Source organism: Ciona robusta, chromosome 9 (genome assembly GCF_009617815.1).
Source record: "Ciona robusta chromosome 9, ASM961781v2".
Lineage (NCBI taxonomy): Eukaryota > Metazoa > Chordata > Ascidiacea > Phlebobranchia > Cionidae > Ciona > Ciona robusta.
In genome coordinates, this window is record NC_143243.1 from 4,448,121 (window position 1) to 4,472,587 (window position 24,467).

A 24,467-nucleotide genomic window follows, 5' to 3' on the forward strand; every position below is an offset into this window, starting at 1 on the left:
ATAATGGCATTTACCCTATTCACTCTTTCCTTTCAGTGCTATCCGTTTTGTAGCTTCTATATTTATCATATCAATTAGGTGCTTTTTTATGTTTAATTTAATGCTGGTAACTAGTGGACGAAACACATGAAGGACGGCAAGGAATCTTTAGCAGATAAGCTGTAAGTTTAGATATTTCTCTAGCTGGTGACCATATAGTCGATTTTTGCTTTTAAATTGTTCCCCGGTCTCACTAATAGTCTGATACTGACTGTGATAAACTGTATAATTTTGTGACGTAGTATATCGTGAATCTAACGCAAGTCGCAGGCGATTTCAGTAACAATGTGTGTTTTTGCGTAATTTTAAAGTTAATTTACTAATATACTATATGACTTTTATTAGTGGATATCAGTGAAACTTAAAATACAATTATACAGTAGGTATCAGAGAAACCTAAGGAACATTTTGAAAGAATTTTTTTTCTTAAACATTTAACACAAGTAAAATATGCGGGTCAGCAGCTGTAGTATCAACTTTGGTCTTAAGATATTCTGCTCAAGTTGTTCCTAATATGACGTTTCCTTTACATGCTTTGTTAAATTAACCATAATCAAAATAATTCTTTTTTCCGAACAGAAAAGCTCCCAACATACCACTCTGGCAAAAAGAGCTGATCCAAAAAAAGCGTGCAGCTCAGAAAAAACGTTCTCCGGAAAAAGCGTTTAGTGTAAGTATATTGGTTAACACTGTGCATTGATAGTCTAGCTACAGGCGCGATTTTTCTCATTGTGAATTAGTTTAAAGCCAGCAAACTTTTTTCTAAACATATCTATGACTAAACCAAGGTGCACGCAAAAGCGAAAATAATACGCATTGGAGACTGAACTGTTTCTTTGATACAAAGAGAGGACAAACTTAAGCCATAACCCATAACAAAAGAATCAATAATTGGTGATTTTTGCATCTCGAAAAATTCTTTAAAACCATTTCATTTCCCATAAGTTTATATGACATTTAATATTTTAAACTAAAAAGTTACAACAAACCATTTTGTGTGGGAAATACAAATTTATCAGTAATACAGTTAATTAGTTCTTCAGCAACCTTTTGATAAGAAGGAATAATGTCTGAGTTGGGCTCAGAGACGGTTATGTTTCCATTGGGATTCGATCTAAAATCTGTGCTCTATGTACCATACTACTATTACTAGTACAGGCGTATAACATACTAGTATCACTAGTTGAATGATTTTTTTACTTCTCCCATTGCAGGGCAGTGAAAGTGTTCACTTATGAGATGTTAAACTTTGTAAATGATTGTTTTTCTGTGTGACTGACAATTTAGAAATCCCATTAGTGACTCCTAACAATTGGAGCAACCTATTAGTCGGTTGAAGTAACTTGGTGCACTGTCTTAAGTTTCTTGCCCAAGGACATAGACGATAATCACTAGGTTTGTGCAGAAGTCGTAAAAGCTTTGGTTTGCCGAGCACTAATGACGTCATCAAGCAGTAAGGTATAGGAAAAGACATTGATTTATTTATTCAGCTGTTTTTAAAACTTTGTGGTACCTAAAACACATTTGAGCATCTCTATCCATATACAAATTTTGCCTTTACATTAGTATGTCTCATAAATACGTATGCGTAGAATGTACGGACTAATACTATTGAAGTATTTAATAATGGTAAAATACAATCCACTGTTAAAAAAGGTACAACCGGCACCAGGCATAATTTAAAGTTGCGTTCAACAACTTTCGGCCTTCTTTTCAATATTATCACTCAAACCCAACCTATATATATATACATAGGATATATCTATCTGTTTGTATTTGTAATGAGAAACTTTATTGAACTGTTTAATGGACAATGAAAGAATTGATTTGTATTCATGTTTGAAAATAGCAGAGGTATATTTCTGTTTCACTAATTAAATTCCTATTGAGTATGTATGTGCATTCCAGCCTTTCTAAAATCTGACTTTACATTTCCACTTACGAAGACCTTAAATGTTAACGCAACTCTGTTGTTTGTGGGTGGTTTGTTTAATGTCCAGTTGACCACATTTGGTTGCATGGTTCTATGTTATTGTATAAGAGCTATGCAAGTAACACCAGTGAGGTCACAAAGTGTAACATAAAAGTGACAACAACTGCAAAGGTTTTAAATAAAAAACGAGTAAAATTAAATTTCGCTCAGTAATGACTATCCCTGTACACTGTATATCAAGTATAAATAAGACTTGTGTTTTTCCTGTAACAGATTCTTGAATCACAGCAATAAATAGTGTAAATAACTAAAAATGTAGAATTTTCCAGGAAGCAGTGAAACCTTTACCTACTGCTTTCTCAGTAAAACCAAAATGTTTGTTCTGCCCTAACAACCATTTACATTTTGTATTTGCACCATATTCCCATAATAACGCTAACGCTGAAATATTGCAAGATAGAAGCAATTGATGCACAGATTATTTCCTCTATAATAGTGATTGACAAGTTCTTAATTAGGAACATCCTGGTTTAATAGCTTTTTTCCTTTCCACAATCCAAATGGTCAGCTAGTGCAGCTCAGTTTACTTTCGAATATTTTCTTTGTTCTTCTTCCTAATGCTATGTATGAAAAACACAGTGTTTGTTTTCCGAATCTGTTGCACGTTTTTAATAGTTTGTACATACCTGCAATAGTTTATTATTACAAGCTCTCTTCTTATAAGCGTAGGTTGTTGGCGGGATGAGCAACTTCCTGGTATACGTCACAATGTTGTGACAAATGTACAGTTTTTGTCAGAGTTGTATGGTTGCATAGAAGTGAGTACTGTGTCAGAGATAATGTTACTTAAAATGACAGAGTGATATCTTGTTTTTAATTTCTTAGTGATATCTTGCGTTTAAAAGTAACTAACTTTACTAGTAGGATGCTAAAATTAGGAAGTAGCTTCTCTTGTAATCTACACCAATTCTCCTTACATATGTACACATGTAATGTAATTATTATGATAAATGCCTTTATTTCAAAGTGTTATTTAGTACATTAATTTAGTCTGGTCAGTGGTTTAAGCGCTGCGAGATTTTTTGGTCTTTTTCAAGTCTCTACATCGAAAAGAAAATAATAAGTTGTAATTAAAGGTTTAATTTGACACAGTCATTAGTTGTTTATTCAAAAGTAGATTTAGAAATTGTTGGCTGTTCTTTTATAAGGGTTAGTTAACATCCTCCTATTACAGTATTTGGTAAATGTAACAACTAACTAACTAATAAACTATATAACCACTAACCTGTATAACCGATAGCCCTTACCCGCTTACTCATAACCCCTAATTTCCCTAACACTTTCCACCAGCGTAATCTGTAATGTACCAGAGGATTCTTCACTAGTGCCCTTTTATGCACTTTTTATTGTGCCTTGAAAATTGTGATTCCAATTTGCTTGCGTAATGTATAGTATGTGACCAAGTGTTGAATTACTTGGCTACATGGTTTAATTTTACAAATTTCACCAGCCGTAAGTGATGCTTAAGTTGCGCTTGTTAATTGTCTCAAGTGCTTCTCTATTCTTGTTGCAATTTTCTAAAACAGTTATAGTAGGTAGGTGGTTTGTGTCTACTAAACACTAAACCAGGGTCTCTTAACCAGGGGTGTGAAACTGTAACTAATGGGTACAGGTATGCTAAATCATTAAGGTTGGCTAGTTCCACCCTAAATAATCAATTCTACAAGAGGGTGTGAGAATTAGTTGGTAATTTGAAAAGAGTTTAGCAAGGAAAAGGTTAAGAACCATTGCACTGTATGTAAGACGTATAGTTGCTGTTCATCTGCGGTAGCCAGTATCTCATTGAATATTTGCTGTTGATAAGCTTTTATGCTCTTCTCTAAGCCTTGTGTTAACAATGTATTTATGTATTGGATAAACAGTTGGTATAGAATTTGTCGCTTTGTTGCTTGTAAAAATGAACCAGCAGTGTCTTGTTTATCATTCCTTTGTTACATTAAGTTTTGCTGTGTTGTACTTGTATTGCAGTGATATGTCAAACTAGTTAATTCTAAATTATTTAATTTTTTTAGTATTGTTTCATTGTTACATTTAAGTTATGTTTATAGTTATGTGTTGTATTGCAGTGATATGTCTAACCAGTTAATTTTATACTATTATTTTTGTCATAGGTGCCAGAATGGAAAACAGAATTATTAAAACGTCTTCATTCTAAAACTGAGTTAACAGTGGAAAATAAAATGGAAAATTCTTCGGACAAAAACGTTGATGATGGTCATATTGTTAAGGTAACGATTCAATTACAAACGTTGTGATAACTTTTAGACTAAAAAAATTTTTAACAGGTTTCAGATAATGTTTTTATGAGACAAGAACAAAAGCGAAAAGCATCAGTCAGCCAAACAGTCAACCATGTATCAAATCAAAATCAAGTGGTTCCACCATTATCACCAGGCTATCACGTGACGAGAACGGATAACATTATCATCATTGAACGAGACGACGAGGTAGCCCAAGCTATATTATATTTCACGTGGGTTGGTTCCGCAACGTGGCCACAATGGGCCCTATAGGATTTAGGCCTGATTGGACCATTTCCTCAAAAAGCCTAAATTCTATACAGTAGGGAAACAACACCTTTAGCACATAACATCCAAATATCCTGATCATGTTTTTAGCATTGAATAACTGTCTATGGGAGTCGTGAGAATACGTTGTTTTAGTTCTTCGATTGTTCTTTGTTTACTACCAAATGGGTTGAGAAAATAGGATGAAAAGTGTCCCAACTTCTCCTACCCTAATATAATATTTATTTTTTATATAAATATTTATACATTTAATTATATTTTATGTATTTATATAATTAATTAATTCACCTTAACTTGCTTTATTTCCACAGTTAAACAAAGTTCTTACATCTGATTCCCAATCAGTAGAGTCTGTGGTTTCTAATGAAAAAATTGACGAAGAAATGCCAAGTGCAGGGATTGTTAGTCGCTTGAAGAACAAATTTAAAGAAAGCAGCAATGCACCAGCAGTTATTCAGAGATCAGCCAGTTTAGAAAACCGGATCCTCACAGGTAATTTTCGAGGTAACATTGTTTTGGACTTTTTTGTGCGCGTTTGTACATTTTTATGAGAACAATACGAAAATATTGAAAAAAATGGTAAAATTACATTTTTTTTGTTAATTTGTATACAGGGTCCCTCTGTGCTATTATTTCTTACGTAGGCGCCTTTGGTTATAGACTTATGGTAGTCAATTAAATTTAAACAAGAATATCTTTTACAGAAAACAAACAAGTTAAGTCACCAACAAAATCAGATCATTCGCTGACTTTTTCTCTTCCGGCAAGAAGTGTTTCTCAGTGTGAGCCTTTACGATCGCCACAGCACAATAATACTTCATCGTCAAATAAAATAAATAGCTCTACCCCTACAGTGACTTCCCCTACTTCTAAAACTATGTCCTCACCTGAAAAGGAAACAATTAAAATCGACACATCTGGATTACATGCTCCAGGAATAGCAGCAACTTCTGATGTTTCGAGACAAAAGGTAGAAAAAGTCACATCTTCAGCAACTCCCTGTTTAACATCTAAACCATCTATTCCCTTGAGATCTGGAAGCATTGAAAAAAAACCAAGCAACAAAAAAGCACCAACACAAAATGCTCCACCACAAACAACCAACAACAAGAAAGAAAGTTTAAATGATGATTTTTCTACAAGTTCTAAAGCACTTCATGAAAATGATAAAAATTCAAAGGTTTTAACTGGATCACTTGTCCCAAACCAATTTGAAAAACAGTCTTCTCAGGTTCAACCAAACAAATCAAATAAAGAAAACTTTGAGATTGTTAACCTTGGTAAAACATCTTTAGATCCAAGCACACTTAAATCAAAAGCTGCAATAATGGCAAATGAGATCATGAAAGAATCAAAAACCATTTGTATAATTCCTAACCGCCAAAGTCAGACGCCTGATCATAAAGACGTGACAACCAATTCCATTCCATCTTCATCAGTAGACGATGTCATAACTGATCAAATTCCTATTGTTCCGATAAGAAAGAAGAAACATGTTCATACTAAACTAATTTCTGACACTTTACCAGTTGGTTCAATACTTGTTCAAAACGAGGAACCTAAAAAGTCAACTGCACCAACCCCAAGTAATAATGCTACTGGTTTATTGTTTGGAAAAAGAGGAATTCCAAGCAAGGGATTCGGTGGTGGAAACAGCTTTGTTGTTGATCCCAGAAAGTTCAAACGGGGAAATCCATCCCCCAATACAACTATTAAGAAGGTATAATTTATTATTTTGAATATTTTCCCACTATCCAAAGTTGATTTTGCTCTAACCCAGTGGTCACTAATGGGTTGTGCAAAATATCAGCCATACACTAAAAATCCCCCCAAAATAATTACCCACAAAGTAACATACATGGTGACTTGTAAGCTGGCACGAGGTGTATAAACACCCTCGTTATAACGACTGTCGCTTTCCGGTCATGCAAGGATAAAGTAAGTTACATTCATTCATTCATTCTAACAACTAATTTCCTCTCAGCAAAATCCACCGAATGAATCCACAAATACTGAAGCCATTGCTCCTGAATCTGTGCAACATAATAAGCAGGTTTGTGAAACTGATGCACCGCCGAAAGGGAAACGTAAATTAACAGTTGACCAAATAACTGTGATTGGTGGTTACGTTAAACTTGATCGACCAACATTAGTTTCAACAAAGAAAACTAAAGACGTGGTAAGCTTGCTTTATTATTTGATTTGTGTATATCACTGGTTTATGGCAGGCTTTAAAATCTGGTGAGGTCCATGCCAAAGCACCCCGAGTGTTGGGGTAACGAAACGAACGGCATTTATTAAAACCTAAAATTGCTTTTAGATTTGTGAACCCTTTGCATAAAGCTGCCACAAACTGGTGATAACCATCAGTTTGCATTAGTCCCATTTAAGTCATTTTTCGACCATATCTTTCAAAATCCTGCCCAATTTCTCAGGACCCATGACGTGCCCTGCTGGCAAGCATCACCCACATATAATAGAATAATTTTAGTTCCTATTAATTGTCCACCATGCGTAGTGGTGGCTTCATACACTTTGTGTTGTGATCATACACCAGTTATTATGTAATCAAGTATATAAATAATTGCATGGTTAATTCACCTTCTTATCTAACTTGGATTCTTTGGTTATTAGGGTGGATTGTATTTACTGTTAAGTATTATACTCAAGGTCACACATAAAGGTAGAATACTTAGCCTTTAATCGGTATTATCAGGTTACGAATCGAGCACCTTGCCACTGCTATGGGTGTTCTGTTTCATACACCTCTTGCCTGCTTACGAGTTACCACATATGTCACTTGGTGGGATGGTTATCTGTTTATTCAGAACGCCACGGTGTAGTACTGATAATTAAGTAAGATTTTCATTGCAGGGAAGGCATGTGAAGTTTGATTCTGAACACATGGAATCCACTTTTCATTATCCTTCTGAAAATTCATTGTTAAATGAGAGTGGCATGAAAGGAAATATAATGAACAAACCTGCATATGGAAGTAAGGTTTTTTTAACAGCATTTATCAAGTCACTGTAGACTTCAGTATGGTACTTGTCAGATGGCTCAGTGGTTAGGGTCTGTATCATATCAAATATGATGCTACCATTGTGGGCCTGTCTATGTGTGTTCTGTGTCAATGGGTAAGACACTAAATGTTCATTGCTCCAACCCAGTGAACACCAATGAAAAGTTACATATATGATCACTCTAAAACACACTTTAAATGTCATGTACTGCATCATTAGGGAGTAATTACAGTATTACACAGATGGAAAATGTGTTTGTTTAAAATTAATGTTATAGGCACAGTTTATTAATTTGATAAATAGAATTGGCTCATTAATATAAATAATAAATATATGGTCTAAATCACAGGCGTAAAACTTCTAATATGTTGGGTCGGCATAAGTTAATATGCTCGTTTAACAATGAACAACATTGTGTTGGCATTGTGGCAGTTACTTTCAAACTGCGCATGCATGTTATTACGTCGTCACGTATTCATAAGTTTTAGAAATACTTTACATAAACGCAGTATAACGTTTTCATTGTTTTGTTATAATAGAAGAAAGCAGTTTGGGTAAGTATACTCCAAAATATCTTCTCTCGATGAAAGAAACATTGGATGGTGATTTGGAAACCGATACAGTTTCTGAAGTAAATAATGAAGAAGAAGAGATGTTGAATGCTGTTCCTCTGAAAGACGAAGATGCTTCAGCGTTTAGTTCATCATCTGCAGATCTTTTATTTTGAATTTTTAAATCAATTAATAATCACTTTAGAAGGTAGCAACTTGAATTTATTTATTAACCCTTTAATTACTTGTGCAATATATAAAAAAAAACATTCCTGGTGATTTAGAACTGTAATTGTGTTCAGTGTTGAACACTGTTTTTACATATGTTACAGAAAAATGCACTTTTATCGGTTCATTTTAAAAACCAATGGTGGGTTTGTGTTTAGATATAAATGCACTTTTTATATATGTTACTGAAGCATTGGTTTTCTAAATATCAGCTTTACTTGTTTTAGTTTATTCAAGTTGTTGTTCAAATTTTGCAATACAGGGGGAAATTGGTGACAAAATAAGTCTTTTTTCACTTAACAAAAAGAGACTTTGAAAAGCAGCAATTTAAAATTTTTTAAAACTCAATTTAAGTTTTATCAGTTTTGGTTTACCAAAGCAATAACTTTTCATTCAAAAAACTTTATTGAATTACAAACTTATTAGTCTTGAAGGACATTAGTGAAATGTTATGATTTGATAAGTTAACAAACCTACATATTTTAAAACTTATTTTAAGTTTAAAACAACTATTTTCTAATATATATCTTTCTAACAAACCGTTTGTTTAAAATTTTTAACTAATTTTTTTAAATAATTAAATTTCTTAAACAAGTGGTAAACTGTAAGCGTTAACCTACTAAATAACTAAACTGGCCTAATCAACTTGAATAGTTGGTGTAGTTTTTAAAATAAACAGCAAAAACCTTCCAAAAATACTATGCGCCTATCTTTTACAATGGAGACCAAGCGAAATGGGGACGGAATTGGCGGTCACGTGAATAGAAAAAAGAATATATCACGGTTTTGGGAAGTTGCGGGTTCTACTCTTTTTTATTTCTGTGGTTACACCCCACACGAGTTACCATGTATGTAACTTTGTGGGTGATTACTAATTTTGGATTTTTTTAAGTATGTCTGATAATTTGGCCAACGCATTAGTGGCCACTGGGTTGCATCAATGGCCGTAAAATGTCTTGCCCAAGGGCGCATACGGCCCAAAGATTAGCAGCGACGAGCCTTGGACCCGTTACCTCGGGTAGTCTGGGTTGAAGGAAGGCGCGCTAACCACTATGTCACGGATGTGCAGATGTTTTATTAAACTTGGCGAATTTTGGGCACGAACTGACCCATGGATTACTTATTGTATTAAGTAGGCCATGAGTGCTGTGCATGTAAGTGGTCATGTGGATTCTTTTACACTATAGGTTAACCACAATTATTCTACGCATATTCTTTATCAGAGATACCGAAAAATGCTTCATCGTCGTTCTTTTTGTCAATCATTTTATGATGGTTCGTGCCCATTCATTAGAGTTCAGCTCTCTCTTTCATTTTATAAGATATTTGTATTTTTCGCTGTAGGCACTTCACCATAGCAACGGTTTAGTTTGTTTGACGGATTCTGCTTCACTTATCGTTTCTTTACTACTGAATAAAACGATTCGTTTTCTACTCCTATAAAAATGTCAGAAGTTGAAGAAACAATTAAAAGAATTCAAAGCCACAAAGGCGTTTTAGGAATAATTGTGGTAAACAGTGAAGGAATCCCAATTCGAACATCTCTAGATAATTCTACAACGGTTCAATATGCTGGTCTAATTCACCAATTAACCATGAAAGCCCGAAGCACCGTTCGTGACATCGATCCACAAAACGACCTAACATTTCTCCGGCTCCGGTCCAAGAAACATGAAATTATGGTCGCACCCGACAAGGAATATCTTCTGATTGTTATTCAAAATCCTAGCGAGTAGAACCATAACAATAAAACGATGCATGTTTCAGTTAATATTGTACAGTTTATATATATGTTGCATTTAAAAGTGAATTACAAAACCCTGGTTTTAACTTTGAACTTGTCATTACTAAACAAAACTTGTTTTTCTTATGTAGTTACAATACCATGTAAATATGTTTGGTTTGATGTTTCATGTTTTGATGTACTCACATACTTTTGATGTACTTATATTGTTTATATTTTTAGTTTCTAATACTATATTAGTGTGTTGCTATTGCATGGATTCTTTGTCCCCATAAAACATGATCACTGCTGAAGCAAGATCAGTAGACATCTCTTCACATAAAACGAAAACTTTTCCTCACAAGGTACAAATTTTAATATTTTTTTCAATTTTTGCTAATATATCTGGTATTTCCGAATTCTGATATTGCTGATAATATACATTAATATTACGTTTTCCTATCAAGGTACTAACTATAAATATTTTCACTTGTGTTTTGATTAATTTTTTACCAATATTCTTGGTAATAGGCATTATTGTTACATTTTTCCTAGCAAGGTACCAAGTATTTACATTTTTTCATGTGTTTTGATTTATTTTGCTTTAAATATTCTTAGTAATCTTAAAAATAAACATTATTATTAAGTTTTTTTCTAGCAAGTTAGTAAGTATAAATATTTTCAATCCTGCTCTGATTAATTTTTTACCAATATTCTTGGTATTCTTAATAAAAATACACGTTAACGTTAATGTTACATTTTTCCTAGCAAGGTATTTTGATTGTGTTTGATTGATTTTTACTAATATTATTGCTATTTCTAATAATACATATTATTATTATGCTGCAGTCTGGAAAGTTGTCAGAGTTAACATGTCCATATCCACCAATCACTTCACTCTCCACGCTTGGCTTGTCAACCAAAAGTAAAACCAGGTAAGGGTTTGTCTACTAACTGTCTGAATAAGCAGGTTAGATAAAAAACTAAAATATTAGTTTGAAGTAAGTCTACAGAGGCTGAGAGCAGTTGTACAAATTATTTTGTTTACAAAGTTTTGATTATGCACACCAATACGCTATAATTTCCCATTCATGCCAATTAGTTAAACAATGAACCAAATATTAAATTAGGTTTTATTTCCTAATGTGGCTTTGAAATGTACGTGCACAAATAAAACGACTTGCATGCGCAAGATCTTGTCAGGAACTGCCATATCCTGTGGACTGAGGCTGAAGTAATCATATCATGTATAATAATCAAACAATGTGTAAAAAAATACTTATATATATTCAAAAAAAGTAAGCCTTCTGTATGTTTAAGACATTTGAAAAAAAAAAAGTTTTTGGTTTAGTTGTTTTTTCCTGCTATAAAAATACTAGCCGTTTTCGTTTTGCTCATTTGAATTGTTCTTAAATTTTTCATCTCAGAACTTCTTCAAAAAGAAATCATAGGAAATATGAGGTATCAAATCCATCAAGCTCGCACTTCAAGTAACTATTAAAGATTTATTAAATAAGTTAATGGATCAAAGACACCTAATGCATTTAGGTGCAAAAACATGGATTTTCTTGTCAGTTTTATATTAGAACTTGTATTAAAAACATACCAACCTATATATAAGACGCTATTATCTTAATTTTTAAATCATTCAATTTAAAATCTTAAAACCATCGCTGGTGCTGTAGTCTATAGATATGATTTTTAAAATTCATCATTTTTTTTTCAACGTAAATTACAAATTTTTTTTTTCAATGTAAATTACAAAATTTTTTTTTCAATGTAAATTACAAAAAAAAAAAATTTTTTTAATGTAAATTACAACAGTAGAAAATGTTGTTAATGATTATCAACCAATTTTTTTTTAAATAAGCTGTTTTAATGCCAATGTATTAAATTTTTTATATATAATAGTAGTATCCCTTTTAAATACTAAATATAGGGAAGAATGATGAAATATACAGTAAAGTGGGGGAAGATGGGACACCTTTTAACTTGATTTTCTCGTCCCAATTAGTAGTAAACAATGAACATTCACAGAATTTCAAAACCGTATCCTCACGACTCCCATAAACCGTTGTTGATTGTTTAAAAAAACGATCAAGATATTTGGATATTATGTGCTAAAAGTGTCCTATCCTCCTCCAGACCCCCACCCTGCTATATATATAAATATATTATATTTTTGTTAACTTTAAGATTATAAACCTGTTTACCACCTTTATGCATATTGAATCTGAACATTAATTCTAAGATATTATTGACAGAAACTTTGGCTTAGAGTTGAAGCCGGAACTTATTGTATGGCAAAGATGGGAACCCGGTGAAGAATACACAAGGAATCTTACTCTTAAAAATGTGAATGTTAAGACACAGAAGATCAGGTTTGTTCATTTGAAAAACAATATTATAGCATACAGCACACGTTTGCCTATTCAAGCAAAACCAACAATTTTAGACAAATGTTGGTATCTCAGTTTATAATAATAATAACATAATAACTTTATCTGTCCCTCTGATTACGCTAGCGAAGGTTTGGGAATATTTTAAACAAAAAGACACGATATATAGCGACAAAACAACAGTTGTTAAAACACGCTTACAGTTAAAAAAATATTTACATTTATTTGGAAAAAAATAAGCGGGGTCGCTACACCTAGCAGACAAACACCATTTATGTTTATTATTTTAAGTTAAACTTCTAATAGAAACAAAAGTGTGCATAAAGACACAACCTTTAATTAATATAAAAAATCTGTTTAATGTTCAAACCCCAGATACAAGCCACCCTCTAGTCATTTCTTCAGCACTCTGTTTCCACAAGTGATTGTATTGAGTGCAGGAACCAGCTTCACTCTGCCCATCACATTTAGACCACTTGACAAAGTAACCAATATTTTCTTTAACTTTTGTGTACATGTGTACTCCTATCTATAGATGTCAAAACATTGGGTATTTTGATAAAAACTAACGTGACAAATTTCCATTAAGTTATGACATAATACAATACAGTCTTACTAGAAACCTTAAACTACAATTTAAATATATTGGTTGACAATTATCGTAATTGCATGCGTAAATCCACTAGAATCTTAAAACAAGATCGTTAAAATACATAGTGATTGCTTCTGTTATAATTATTTATGATACAACAAACTTTCGAAATTTAAAACAAGTTTATCAGTTTCAGTTAAATTTAAAGAGTTGTGATACAAAAAAAAATTTTTTTTCTTGTGCCATGTGGTAAAAAAAATGCCATTTGTTAAACTTACACTAAACATTATTTCTGCTAAGGAAAAATATGAGGATAAAATCGAGTTCAGCACCAGCAATGGGGATTTCTTTATTTCCCTCCATGCCTTGCTTCCTGAAACAAACCTTCATCTCCCGGAAAGTATTCATTTTGGACTCGTTGCTGTTCAGGATAATATCGAGCTGAACTTTCAAATCAAGAACATGAGGTAGTTAAACACATGGTATAGGCTATTTATTAATATTACAACTTAAACAAGCATGAATGTAACTTACTTTTTCCTTGCGTGGGCGGAAAACGACAGTCGTTATAACATGGGTGTTCTGTTTCATACACCTTGGGCCAAGGGGAATTTTTTTATGTGTGGCTGATAATTTGGACAACCTATCAGTGACCACTGGGTTGGAGCAATTGCTGTTAAGTGTCTTTTCTAAGGACACACGCTCACAATGGTAGCAGAGAAAAGCCTTGAACCCATTACCTCTGGGTTAAAGGAAACGTGCTAATTACTTTGCCATAGGGGGACACTTGTTAGTTGTAATATTATTGGGCGTGTATGGACCTAAACACTTTTTTGCTTTAACAGTAATTCAATATATAATAACAAAACTGCTATATTTTGGCACTTTAGCATAACGACATTCAAAATATTATAAATTAACAAAAAACAATGTTGAGCCCTATTGAAAATAACAACACAGAGAAGCAGTTTGTGATAATAACTATGCAATTAAGATAATTTAGAGGTTCTAGTTATATGCGTCAATGCATGGGTGCTTAAATTTAACTTTTTATCATTCTAGTTCAGAGATGAGCACCAGTTTTTCATGGGATGTCCCTCCACCTTTTACCATCATCCCACAATCAGGAAACTTGTCCCCAAAATCTTCATGTACGCTCAAGGCAAGCTTCTCACCTAAATCTGCTCAAGTTTTCCATTCATGTGTGGTTTGCATTTATGGAGAAAACAAAGTTAAAAAGATGAATATGGAAGGCATTGGTAAGAAGGTTTTTTAAAACTGTTTTCATAACTTGTAGGATGTGTGTCTGGTAGCTAAACGGAACTTATTTACCCTCGCGTTCTGGGGCAAGGACAGTCCTTATAAAATGGGTGTTTTGTTTCATACACCTCATGCCCGCTAATGGTCTACCATGTATGTAACTTCTATACTCTCGCAGGGTGGGGCAAGGACAGTGTTTAAAACACGGGTGTTCTGTTTCATACATTTGTGCCTGCTTTTAAGTAACCACCTATATAGCTTTGTAAGAGGAATTTTTTAGTTTTTTGTATGGGTGACAATTTGTACAACCATTACTGACCATTCGGTCGGAGCAATTATTGTTAAGTGTCTTGCCCAAATATACACATGATCACACTGGTAAGCTATGCTAACTATTCTTTTTTTGCATGGATTATCGCATGACATTATTGTGACAAGCCATTTTGCTTTGTTTCCACACTATTCTGTTTTTTTGCGCCAAGTTTTTTGGAGTTGTAATAATATTTTAAATGAATATTAAAACTATTTTTTTTGTAAAGTTTAATTATTCTGGTAAAAAAACGGGTTTAGGAAAACAACAGCATAAAGGAAATCTCTTGCATTAGATCTATACATATCAATAATATAAATAATAATTTTTCTTTGTGTCTTCGATTACGGTAGCGAAGATTCAGAAATATTTTAAACGAAAAGACGGAATAACATAACAAAACAACAGTTGTTAAAACATCAGTATAATATTTATGGAAATTAATTAAGTTCTTCATTTTAGGAAAATATCCTCACCTGTGCATTGAATGTAAAGATGGAAATGATGGTTCAGTCGACATTGATTTTGGACAAGTTAATATTTATCATGAAATGGAGAAATATGTTGTTGTTCATAATTTATCAAGTGGTATCTATTAAGTTTATTAGCATTTAGAGGGTCTATTTTTTCTATCAAAATCAACAGTTTAAATTTTAAAAGCAATTTGGGAAATGAAGGTTTTAACACAGGTGTTCTGTTTCATTCACTTCGTGCCTGCTAACGAGTTCGAATGTATGTAACTTTGTTGGTGTATTTTTTCTGTACAAGTATGGCTGACAATTTAGACAACCCATTAGTGACCACTCAGTTGGGGCAATTTAGACAACCCATTAGTGCCGTTATGCTAGTTATGCTATGTTTTATAGTGAAAGCTGCATTTAAAGTGAATCGGTTAAACAACTCATTGGGGTTGGATAACTCGTTTCACTGCACGATTGATGGGGGGTGCGTTCCTCCAATGGGAAATACACAAATCCCGGTAATTCTATGTTTAAGTTTAACAGCAAATTTTATTTGTATATTGATGATAGTTATATAGTAAAGTGGGAAAAGATGGGACCCCTTATTATTCCATTCTCGCTTCAAATTTGGTAGTAAACTAAGAAAATTCAAATATTTATAAAACTGTATCCTCACGCCTCCCATAGACCGTTGCTAATTGTGTAAAACATGATCAGGATATTTGGATACACTGTACTAAAGGTGTCCCATCTATCTCCACCCTATTATATTTTGTTACAAATATTTTTGAGATAAAATAAGATTTTAGATGTCGTTACGCAAATTTTTGTTTCTATTAGAAGTTTAACTTCAAAAAAGTGGCTCGTTTGTCTGCTAGGTGTAGCGACCACGCCTATTTTCTTTCAATAAAAGTAAATATGTTGAAACGGTTAGCGTTTTTTAACAACTGTTGTTTTGTCGCTATATCCTGTCTTTTTAATTAAAATATTTATAAATTTTCGCCACCGCAAATAAAGAGACATATAAAGTTATTATACTATTATTATTAAATATATATTATATTATTTCAAAAATTCTTGCTAAATAAAGAGTTTTTACTATTTTTTTAATTTAGATAAAATTTCAACCGAAATTAGCTGGTCAAACAAGCACTGGTTATTTTGAAGTGTGTGCTGTTGGTGATATAAGCAAGTCAACATTAAAATGCACAGGAGCTTGTCTCGGTATGTAGTTAAAAAGGAATATAAAATTATTTGTAGAATTGAAATATACATCTGGTGGTGTCAAACAAATGTAGAACTTCTATTAATTTAAAAATAATTTAAATTTTTTTTTAATAGTTATACTATTTTTCCAGTTCACACATGTTCATTCTGCAAATGCCTATAAATGATAAAACAAATACCTGAGCTTTTAAACAAACTTTTGGCATCATAGATTTAAATTAAAAAAGTATCTGTACTCAGAATTTCCGGGCAAACTATTTTTCAGAACCTATTTTTCAGGGCCAATTGTAACAATCAGTACTTCAATGATAAGTTTTGGTGTTGTGAACCCTGGATGTACTGTTGTCAGATCATTTAAAATAACAAATGCATCTCACTGTGAAGCTTATTACCAGGTATCCTTCTTTTGGTCTAAAATTGAAAACCAAAATTTGCACACATAAGGACTAGCCAGAATAGGTTTTTGTGTCATATTTGTTTTGTCTGTTACTAAGCTTGGGTGATTAGAGGGATATTTCCATTTCAATGTATAAATTTTGTTATTTCATTTTATTGTTATCATCTAAACCAGACATAATGGGTTCAAGGCTCTTCGCTGCTCACTAATCAGTTGTCTAAAAATATCAGTCACACAAAAAATAATCACCCACAAAGTAACATACCTAGTAACTCATTAGCTGGCATGAGGTGTATAAAACAGAACACTTCTGTTATAACGACTGTTGTTTTCGGGCCAGGCTAGGACAAAGTTTCGGACCAGGCTAGGACAAAGGGCCAGGCTAGGACAAAGCATTCATTTTTCTGGTCAAACTTGGTAAAAATATTTTCTAAATGAGACCAGATAGATATAGAGGCACTGTAATAGGGGGAAAATTTTACAACTTCTTAACCCACTCACTGTTTACTTTATATCATTCTAGATTCTTCTAGACACCGAGTATGGTGTATTTACTGCTGATGAAAACAATGGCAACATCTCAACTTCAGAATCCCATACGATTGTTCTTCGTTTCTGCCCCCAACATTCAATTAACTATTACCGGAAAGTTGTCATTCTTGTCCATGATCAGGTAACTTTATTATTGAATTATAAACGTACTAAACGATCACCTTCACAAAACTAGCATGCAAGGACAATAACATATAGTAGGTTGGGGAAGATGGGGCACCTTTTCATTCTATTTTCTCATACCAGTTGTTAGTAAACAAAGAACATTCTAAAAATAATAAACCCGCATCCTCACGATTCTAACATAGCGCAATTAATTGTTTAAAGCATGATCAGGATATTTAGATATTGTGTGCAAAAGGTGTTGGGTGAGGTCCAGCAGCATGGCACTCTATGAGTCCTAGAATTTTGGCCGTAGTAGCCCCATTACCTTAATATAATATGTGCTTTTTTTCAATACGGTTGAGGTTTCGCATTGTGGCACTCTATGTGTTCTAGGGTTTAGGCCAGAATCAGCCCATTTCCCCAACATTTCATGTGCTTTTTCTATTAAATATGATTAGGTCCCGCAGCGTAGTACGCCGTAGGTCTTAGCTCCTAAGACTTAGGTCATACACAACAAATTAGTGTTGTAGTAGAACCTGTTTTGAATTCTTTATACTTTTAGTATATTAATATACCTTATTCCAGGAGCCATTATTCCTTCAATTACTTGGTACAAGTCATGATGAAATTAACAAACCACCATTGTTGAAACCAAGTCATATTCATCGATACCAAACCCACGTATCTCGTGGTTTAACCTTCATTCCTCCAGATGTTCTTCACCAACAATACAGGTTTGTTAAACTGGATGAGAGCAAACATTGGTTTATTACTGTCACTAATGGGTTGTCAAAATTATCAGCCACACATACAAAAAATGCAGGCTGAAGTTAGTTACCTCAACAGAAGTCTCTTGAATGAATAAATGTAACTTGCTTTATCCCCACATGGCACGAAAACGACAGTTGGTATAACACGGGTGGTCCGTTTCAAACACCCTAGATAGTTAATATTAGTGATGTGCTCCAGAAAAAAAAAGGGTTTGCTGAGTCTGTAAAGCGGAAAAAATTAGAAAAAAAAAGAACTAATGTGCCTAATATTTTACCATAAATACAACTTTGTTGAGATTTGGAGTGCATTAATCACCTCTAGGGTATGGTTCCCATTTGATGATTTTCTAGGGTATGGTTCCCATTTGATGATTTTCTAGGGTATGGTTCACATTTGATGATTTTCTAGGGTATGGTTCACATTTGATAAAAAAAAACTATGTGTTTTGATATACTATGTTTTTTTACCACAAAAAATTATGTTTTTTGATACATATACTGTGTTTTTTTTTACCACAAAACATTATGTTCTTTGAAAAAAAAAGTTATGTTCTTTGTTTTTTCAGAGAAGGGAAAATAGTCAAAGATTCCGATGGATGTTTTAACTTTTCCAATGAAGAAGAAAGTTCATCAAATGTTGCCCTGAATTCCATGGATGAATATTTTGACGATGGCCATACCACCTGTGTCACTGTAAGATGTTTTTAATATAAAAAACTATAAGCATTATATTAATATCTCCCTAGTGCAGACGAGGTTATGAGAGTTTTTGCACCATGTGCGAAAAATTTCTTGTTAAAAATGTGCGCATTTAAATGTGCGACCTAAACAATGTGCTTGAAAATGTGCACATTTTTAACGAGCAAACTTCTTTGCACATTGTGCGAAAAACTTCTGTTGCCCTAGTGCGTTGTCTAAATTGTCAACCATACAGAAAAAAACAATCACCCATAAAGTACATTAGTGGTAACTCATAAGCTGCCACAAGGTGTATGAAACAGAACACTTGTGTTATAACTTATAACGACTGTGTTTTCCGGCCACTGGAGGATAAATTAGTTGCATACATGGGTAACTTGTAAGCTGGCACAAGGTGTATAAAACATAACACCCATGTTATAACACCTGCCCTTGCCTCGCCATGTGAGGATAAACAAGTTAAATTCATTTCTGTCAAGAGTAATTCTAATTATTTTTTATACTATATCAGCATAATCCACCACACGTATCATTGGACAAAATTTCCATTTTTCTTGGACAAGTTCAGTTTAATAAAGATGAAGAAGTTGCTTGTCATGCCATTGTGAAACTAACCAATCACACCCGGGGTAACGTCACAGCTGTATGGGTGGCAGGTAAAGAATTAAATTCATATTTTATAAAAATTTAACTTTATTTGTCTCTTTGGCCATTTTCTTCTAGTAATTAAAGGTTTGTAAAATTGTAATTAAACAAATAGTTTTTTGCCACTAATGCAGCCATTTTTATTTTTTTTTTCTACTTGAATAAGAGACTGACGATGCCATTTAGGCGAAATATATTTCTCTATTACCACTAGTGGTTGGACTTGATTTTTGTTGGTTACGTTTTCGTAGCACCAGATCATTACTGCATTTTACTATACAAGAATCGTTCAGGTTCAACTATATGAACATCAGATCAGGGTCAGATTCGCGGAATTTATTAAGTCATTTTTAAACAATTGTTAATAATAATGACTTTATTTATCCATTCGATTACGGCAGCGAAGATTTAGAAATATTTTAAACGAAAAGACAAGATTTAGGAAAAAAAAAGTTGTTAAAACACACTTAGAGTTAAAAACTTATTTACATTTAAATGGAAGAAAATAAGCTTGGTCGCTACACTTGGCAGACAAACAAGCCATTTATGTTTAATTATTATCAAGTTAAACTTCTAATAGAAACAAAAGTTTGCGTGAAAGCACTTTACTTAACCAAGCGTTTCCACAGATCAAAACAAAATTTTTGGTGTTTCCTCTTCTTCATGCGATGTGCCCGCTATGAAATCAACTGATTTTCGAATTCATTTTAAACCAACCGCTCCAAACCAGTTCTATGGCACTCAACTGGAATGTTACGTGTTTTATAAGGTTGGTAGGTAGCATATTAATCTAAGTCTAAAAACATTGATTCAAACAAGAAGTGGGAAAAAGAAATAACAAAAAAAAAAGAAATACCAAAAATACTTGCAAAAAAACTTGTCATTCACTTTTTTTCGTCATTCATGTTATTCACTTCTTTATTTTTTTTTCGTCATTCCTTTTTTTCTTTTTCTCATCATTTATGTCATTCCCCTTTAAGTTTGTTTTCGTCATTCACTTTTTTATTTTTTCGTCTTTATGTCTAAATTTATTTTTCGTCATTCACTTTTTTTTCACATTCATGTCATTTACTTCTATATCTATTATCAGTGTCAAAGGGATTATCGTTTAGTTGACGAGACAGTTGTTTGTCCACCATGGTTGTTAACACTTGATGTTTCCGCTCACACCTTCACTGGCAACAATGAAACTTTTATTCCCGAAATTGAGCTTTGTACAAATAAAGTGGTAAATATTGTGTTTTTTTGTGCATTAATTCAATATTTTTAAATCAGTAAGCTATAAATGAACATTTTCTAACCTTAACATTAAAAATCAAACCAACTGTAAAGGTACATTAAGTATTTTGGTTGACTATCGTAAAATACAAGAATAATAGAATTTAGTTCGCAAAAATATGTTTTTAAATGTAAGCGTGTTTTAACAACTGTTGTTTTATCTCTATATTCTGTATTTTTGTTTAAAATATTTTTAAATCTTCGCTACCGTAATCGCAGGACAAATAAAGTTATCATATTTTTATTATTCCCAAATATATTTTTGTAATAAGCAGATGTTTGAAAATTCCTTTTTATTTTATTTTCACAGTCATTTCCACCAGTTCCACCAAACCAAAGTTCATATCGAACTATCTTGCTTGAAAAGAAATCCAACGCTCCGATACTTTATCAATATCTTCAGGTAATGAATGAATGAATGAATGTAACTTACTTTACCCTCGCGTGGCCGGAAAACGACAGTCGTTATCACACGGGTTTAACACCTCGTGCCAGCTTACGAGTTAACATGTATGTTACTTTGTGGGTGATTATTTTTTTGGGAATTTTTTTTTTTATGTATGGCTGATAATTTGGACAACCCATTAGTGACCACTGGGTTGGAGCAATTGTCGTTAAGTGTCTTGCCCAAGGACACATACGCCCACAATGGTAGCAGCGACGAGCCTTGAACCCATTACCTAATGGTTACAGGCAGGTGCGCTAACCACTACGCCACGGCGCCGGACAAATATTTCGTTACTTCTGCTACCAGGAGTAATGTGGTCTAACGCCGTGGCAAAGTGGTTAGGGCGCCTGCCTCTAACCCAGAGGTAATGAGTTCAAGGCTTGTCGCTGCCACCATTGTGGGCATAAATGTTCTTGTTGCTTCAACCCAGTGGCCACTAATGGGCTGTTCAAATCACCGGCTATACATAAAAAAGAAAAATCTTCCGCCTAAAAAAGTATAGTCACCCACAAAGTAACATACATGGTAACTCGTAAACTGGCACAAGGTGTATGAACACCTGTGTTATATAACGACTGTCGTTTTCCAGCCATACTAGGATAAAGCATGTTACATTTATTCATTAAATCTAAATCATGTCTTAGCGATTATTTACACATATTGTTTTAGCGATTATTTGCGTGCAGTAAATGTAGGAAATACACTGTGTTTTGTCTCATATGAGCCGCTAAAGAAGATATTAAGGTGATAATTTTTACCTGTGCTTTTCATACCAATTTACTAAACTACATTCTCACAACTGTTTTTAGACATTCAATAAAAGTAATGTTACTTGTTTTTTCTACTTTTGGGGACAAAAAATATACATGACCCACTTTAAGGTTATGTTAATCTGTATTAATATTGATTCAATAAAACAACTGATTTCCTAATTCAATTGTCTGGCGACGTGGCAAACGGTTAGCATGCTGCCTGTAACCCTGCCAGAGGTTATTGTTTCAAAGCTCATCGCTGCCACAGTTGTGGGCGTAAACCCGAGGTGTATGAAACAGAACACCTGTGTTATAACGATTGTCGTTTTTTCAGCAACGCGAGGATAAAGTAAGTCACATGCATTCCTTTCGTTCATTCAATTAACTATTGCAGAAATCGAATGACGCATTTACTGTGAAACCAACACAAGGCTTGATTCGATCGCGTTACAACATTTCAACTTTACGTTACGTTCCACGTGATGCCAATGTTTATAATGGAGATGTTACATTAAGAGTTAATGCAAACCCAACGCATGATCAGGTGATTTACTTTGTTCAGACCAAGTTGTTTTATTTTATCTACTAACTTAAATACTGGTAGATGTGTATACCTTGATAATAATTAAACATAAATAGCTTGTTTGTCTGCTAGGTGTAGCGACCGCGCTTATTTTCTTCCAATTAAATGTAAATATGTTTTTAACTAAAAGCGTGTTTTAACAACTGTTGTTTTGTCGCTTTATCCTGTCTTTTTTAAAATTTTTCTAAATCTTTGCTACTGTAATCAAGAGACAAATAAAGTTTTCATTATTCTTATTTGTTTATAATTGGCTGCGTTATTGGCATTATTTTATTTGAACACCTGCGTTATAACGACTGTTGTTGCCCCCACATGAGGATAAATAAATTACATTAATTCATTTGTTGATTTATATTATATTTCACTTAATGTTCACTCTAAATAATATATTTTTAAAAATATTTAAATGTTTCTGGTAATTTAAAATTATTTGGCATCAAAAATAATTACTTTTTAGTATGTTAATATCATATAGAATTTACTTGAAATGTGGAACAGGTATTAGGACTTATTGGCTCTGGTGAACAACCTGCTCTGTTGCTTAGCAACGGCGGGGAATTGTTCTTCCGTCCTACATGTATTGGCGCGAAGAACGAAGGAAAATATCATGTTCAAAATATAGGTCGGATACCAATTCATTTTAAATGGGTTATGAAAAAAGAGGATGCATCATGTTTATCGGTGTCACCAAATGAAGGAACGATACAACCAAATGAAATACAGGTTAGATTAAGTGACAAGTGTAGCGAGCGATCACGCTTTTTCTGTAAATAAATGCCTTTTTTTGTAAATAAACGCTTTTTTTGTAAATAAATGCTTTTTTTTAAATAAATGCTTTTTTTTGTAAATAAACGCTTTTTTTGTAAATAAATGCTTTTTTTTTTAAATAAATACTTTTTTTTGTAATTAAATGTAATAAAATCCAGGATAAATATTAATAACAATTATAAATGATGTTGAAAGTGACCCCAGTTAGCATAAATACAGACTTAGAGCCTTCTTATTTTAAACTTTATATTATTATTTTATATTAACATTATTTTAAACAGAAAAAAAACAGCAGTGCATAGTGACTTTGCAACACCCTAAGAGCACAATATGTTTAAAATGTAGCGACCACGCTTATTTTATTTTGATTAAACGTAAATATGTTTTTAACAGTAAACATGTTTGAAAATGTGTATTTTTTTCGCTATACCCTGTATTTTTGTTTATGCATTTTTTAATCTTCAATATCTCTTCGAAAAGATTTAATAAAAGTTATTTTATTATTATTATATTTAATAACTCAAAAGCTCAAAATGTGCTAACGCGGTACATAAGGACCTGTTTCCCTAAAATGTAAATGATCAGTCTTATGCAGTAACGGTTCTAAAATAATATATTCACCCAATATTAATTATTTAAATGATAACTAAAAAAAAACACAGAATGAAACATAGTAGGAGAGAGCTATGATCCAAGAAATATAGTAGTGTGTGTATTTTTTATACAAAGTTTTATTTGTGTCTTACATATTCTATACTTTCGTGTTAAACGTAAATCTTCGCTTTTAAAACTTTACTTTAAATCCATCAATAAAAGCTTCTTTTTATTTAGTATCATTCATGGTCATTTCAACCAACATCTGTTAAGAAGTTTGTTTTCAAACCTTCATGTTTGGCATGGCATGAAAAGCCTGACGCACTTCCTGTTTATGATCCATCTGCTGCACAGAGATTTATTCTACGTGTGGTTGGGGAGGGAAACCAAGGAGACATCAAGGTAAAAATTCTACTTGTAAAAATAAAAAGTAGTTTGAATTTGGATGTAACTTACTTTATCTTCACGAAAACCACAGTCGTTATAACATGGGTGCTCTGTTTGGTACACCCCGTGCCGGCTTACGAGTTATCATGTATGTT

At 33.0% G+C, this 24,467-nt stretch overlaps 3 protein-coding genes and 1 long non-coding RNA gene across 7 annotated transcripts in view; 3 read left to right on the forward strand and 1 right to left on the reverse strand.

The window, feature by feature from the left end:
• LOC149731160 (uncharacterized) lies at positions 1-10,328 on the forward strand. 4 transcript variants are annotated; one of them, XM_089884739.1, is made up of 9 exons: positions 1-161; positions 619-709; positions 4,144-4,260; positions 4,318-4,479; positions 4,872-5,064; positions 5,265-6,280; positions 6,545-6,739; positions 7,435-7,555; positions 8,123-10,328. In XM_089884739.1, the coding sequence occupies exons 1-9, from the start codon at positions 127-129 to the stop codon at positions 8,308-8,310; spliced, it is 2,118 nt and encodes a 705-aa protein (XP_089740865.1). In that variant the 5' UTR covers positions 1-126; the 3' UTR covers positions 8,311-10,328. The 4 variants fall into 4 exon arrangements, with proteins under 4 accessions (XP_089740865.1, XP_089740866.1, XP_089740868.1 ...); XM_089884740.1 differs by having other exon boundaries at positions 4,872-5,052; XM_089884742.1 differs by lacking the exon at positions 1-161 and adding an exon at positions 217-326.
• LOC149731161 (uncharacterized) lies at positions 2,349-4,147 on the reverse strand. The gene is made up of 2 exons (XR_016385695.1): positions 2,659-4,147; positions 2,349-2,592 (listed from the first exon to the last, which is right to left on the reverse strand). It is a non-coding gene; the product is annotated as an uncharacterized LOC149731161 (long non-coding RNA).
• LOC149731162 (dynein light chain roadblock-type 2) lies at positions 9,808-10,328 on the forward strand. The gene has a single exon (XM_089884766.1). The coding sequence runs from the start codon at positions 9,808-9,810 to the stop codon at positions 10,096-10,098; it is 291 nt and encodes a 96-aa protein (XP_089740892.1). The 3' UTR covers positions 10,099-10,328.
• The window catches only part of LOC149731163 (cilia- and flagella-associated protein 65-like), a 26,513-nt gene continuing 12,353 nt past the window's right edge, over positions 10,308-24,467 (forward strand). The window contains exons 1-21 of the mRNA XM_089884738.1: positions 10,308-10,450; positions 10,935-11,020; positions 11,513-11,575; positions 12,350-12,466; positions 12,860-12,968; positions 13,377-13,543; positions 14,139-14,335; positions 15,109-15,234; positions 15,513-15,625; positions 16,223-16,331; positions 16,614-16,729; positions 17,255-17,404; positions 17,974-18,122; positions 18,725-18,851; positions 19,369-19,513; positions 20,132-20,271; positions 20,593-20,730; positions 21,091-21,183; positions 22,375-22,524; positions 23,062-23,286; positions 24,163-24,327. Of these exons, the coding sequence (XP_089740864.1) occupies positions 10,385-10,450; positions 10,935-11,020; positions 11,513-11,575; positions 12,350-12,466; positions 12,860-12,968; positions 13,377-13,543; positions 14,139-14,335; positions 15,109-15,234; positions 15,513-15,625; positions 16,223-16,331; positions 16,614-16,729; positions 17,255-17,404; positions 17,974-18,122; positions 18,725-18,851; positions 19,369-19,513; positions 20,132-20,271; positions 20,593-20,730; positions 21,091-21,183; positions 22,375-22,524; positions 23,062-23,286; positions 24,163-24,327 (2,751 nt within the window). The 5' untranslated portion in view covers positions 10,308-10,384. The remainder of the gene's footprint in view (positions 10,451-10,934; positions 11,021-11,512; positions 11,576-12,349; positions 12,467-12,859; positions 12,969-13,376; positions 13,544-14,138; positions 14,336-15,108; positions 15,235-15,512; positions 15,626-16,222; positions 16,332-16,613; positions 16,730-17,254; positions 17,405-17,973; positions 18,123-18,724; positions 18,852-19,368; positions 19,514-20,131; positions 20,272-20,592; positions 20,731-21,090; positions 21,184-22,374; positions 22,525-23,061; positions 23,287-24,162; positions 24,328-24,467) is intronic.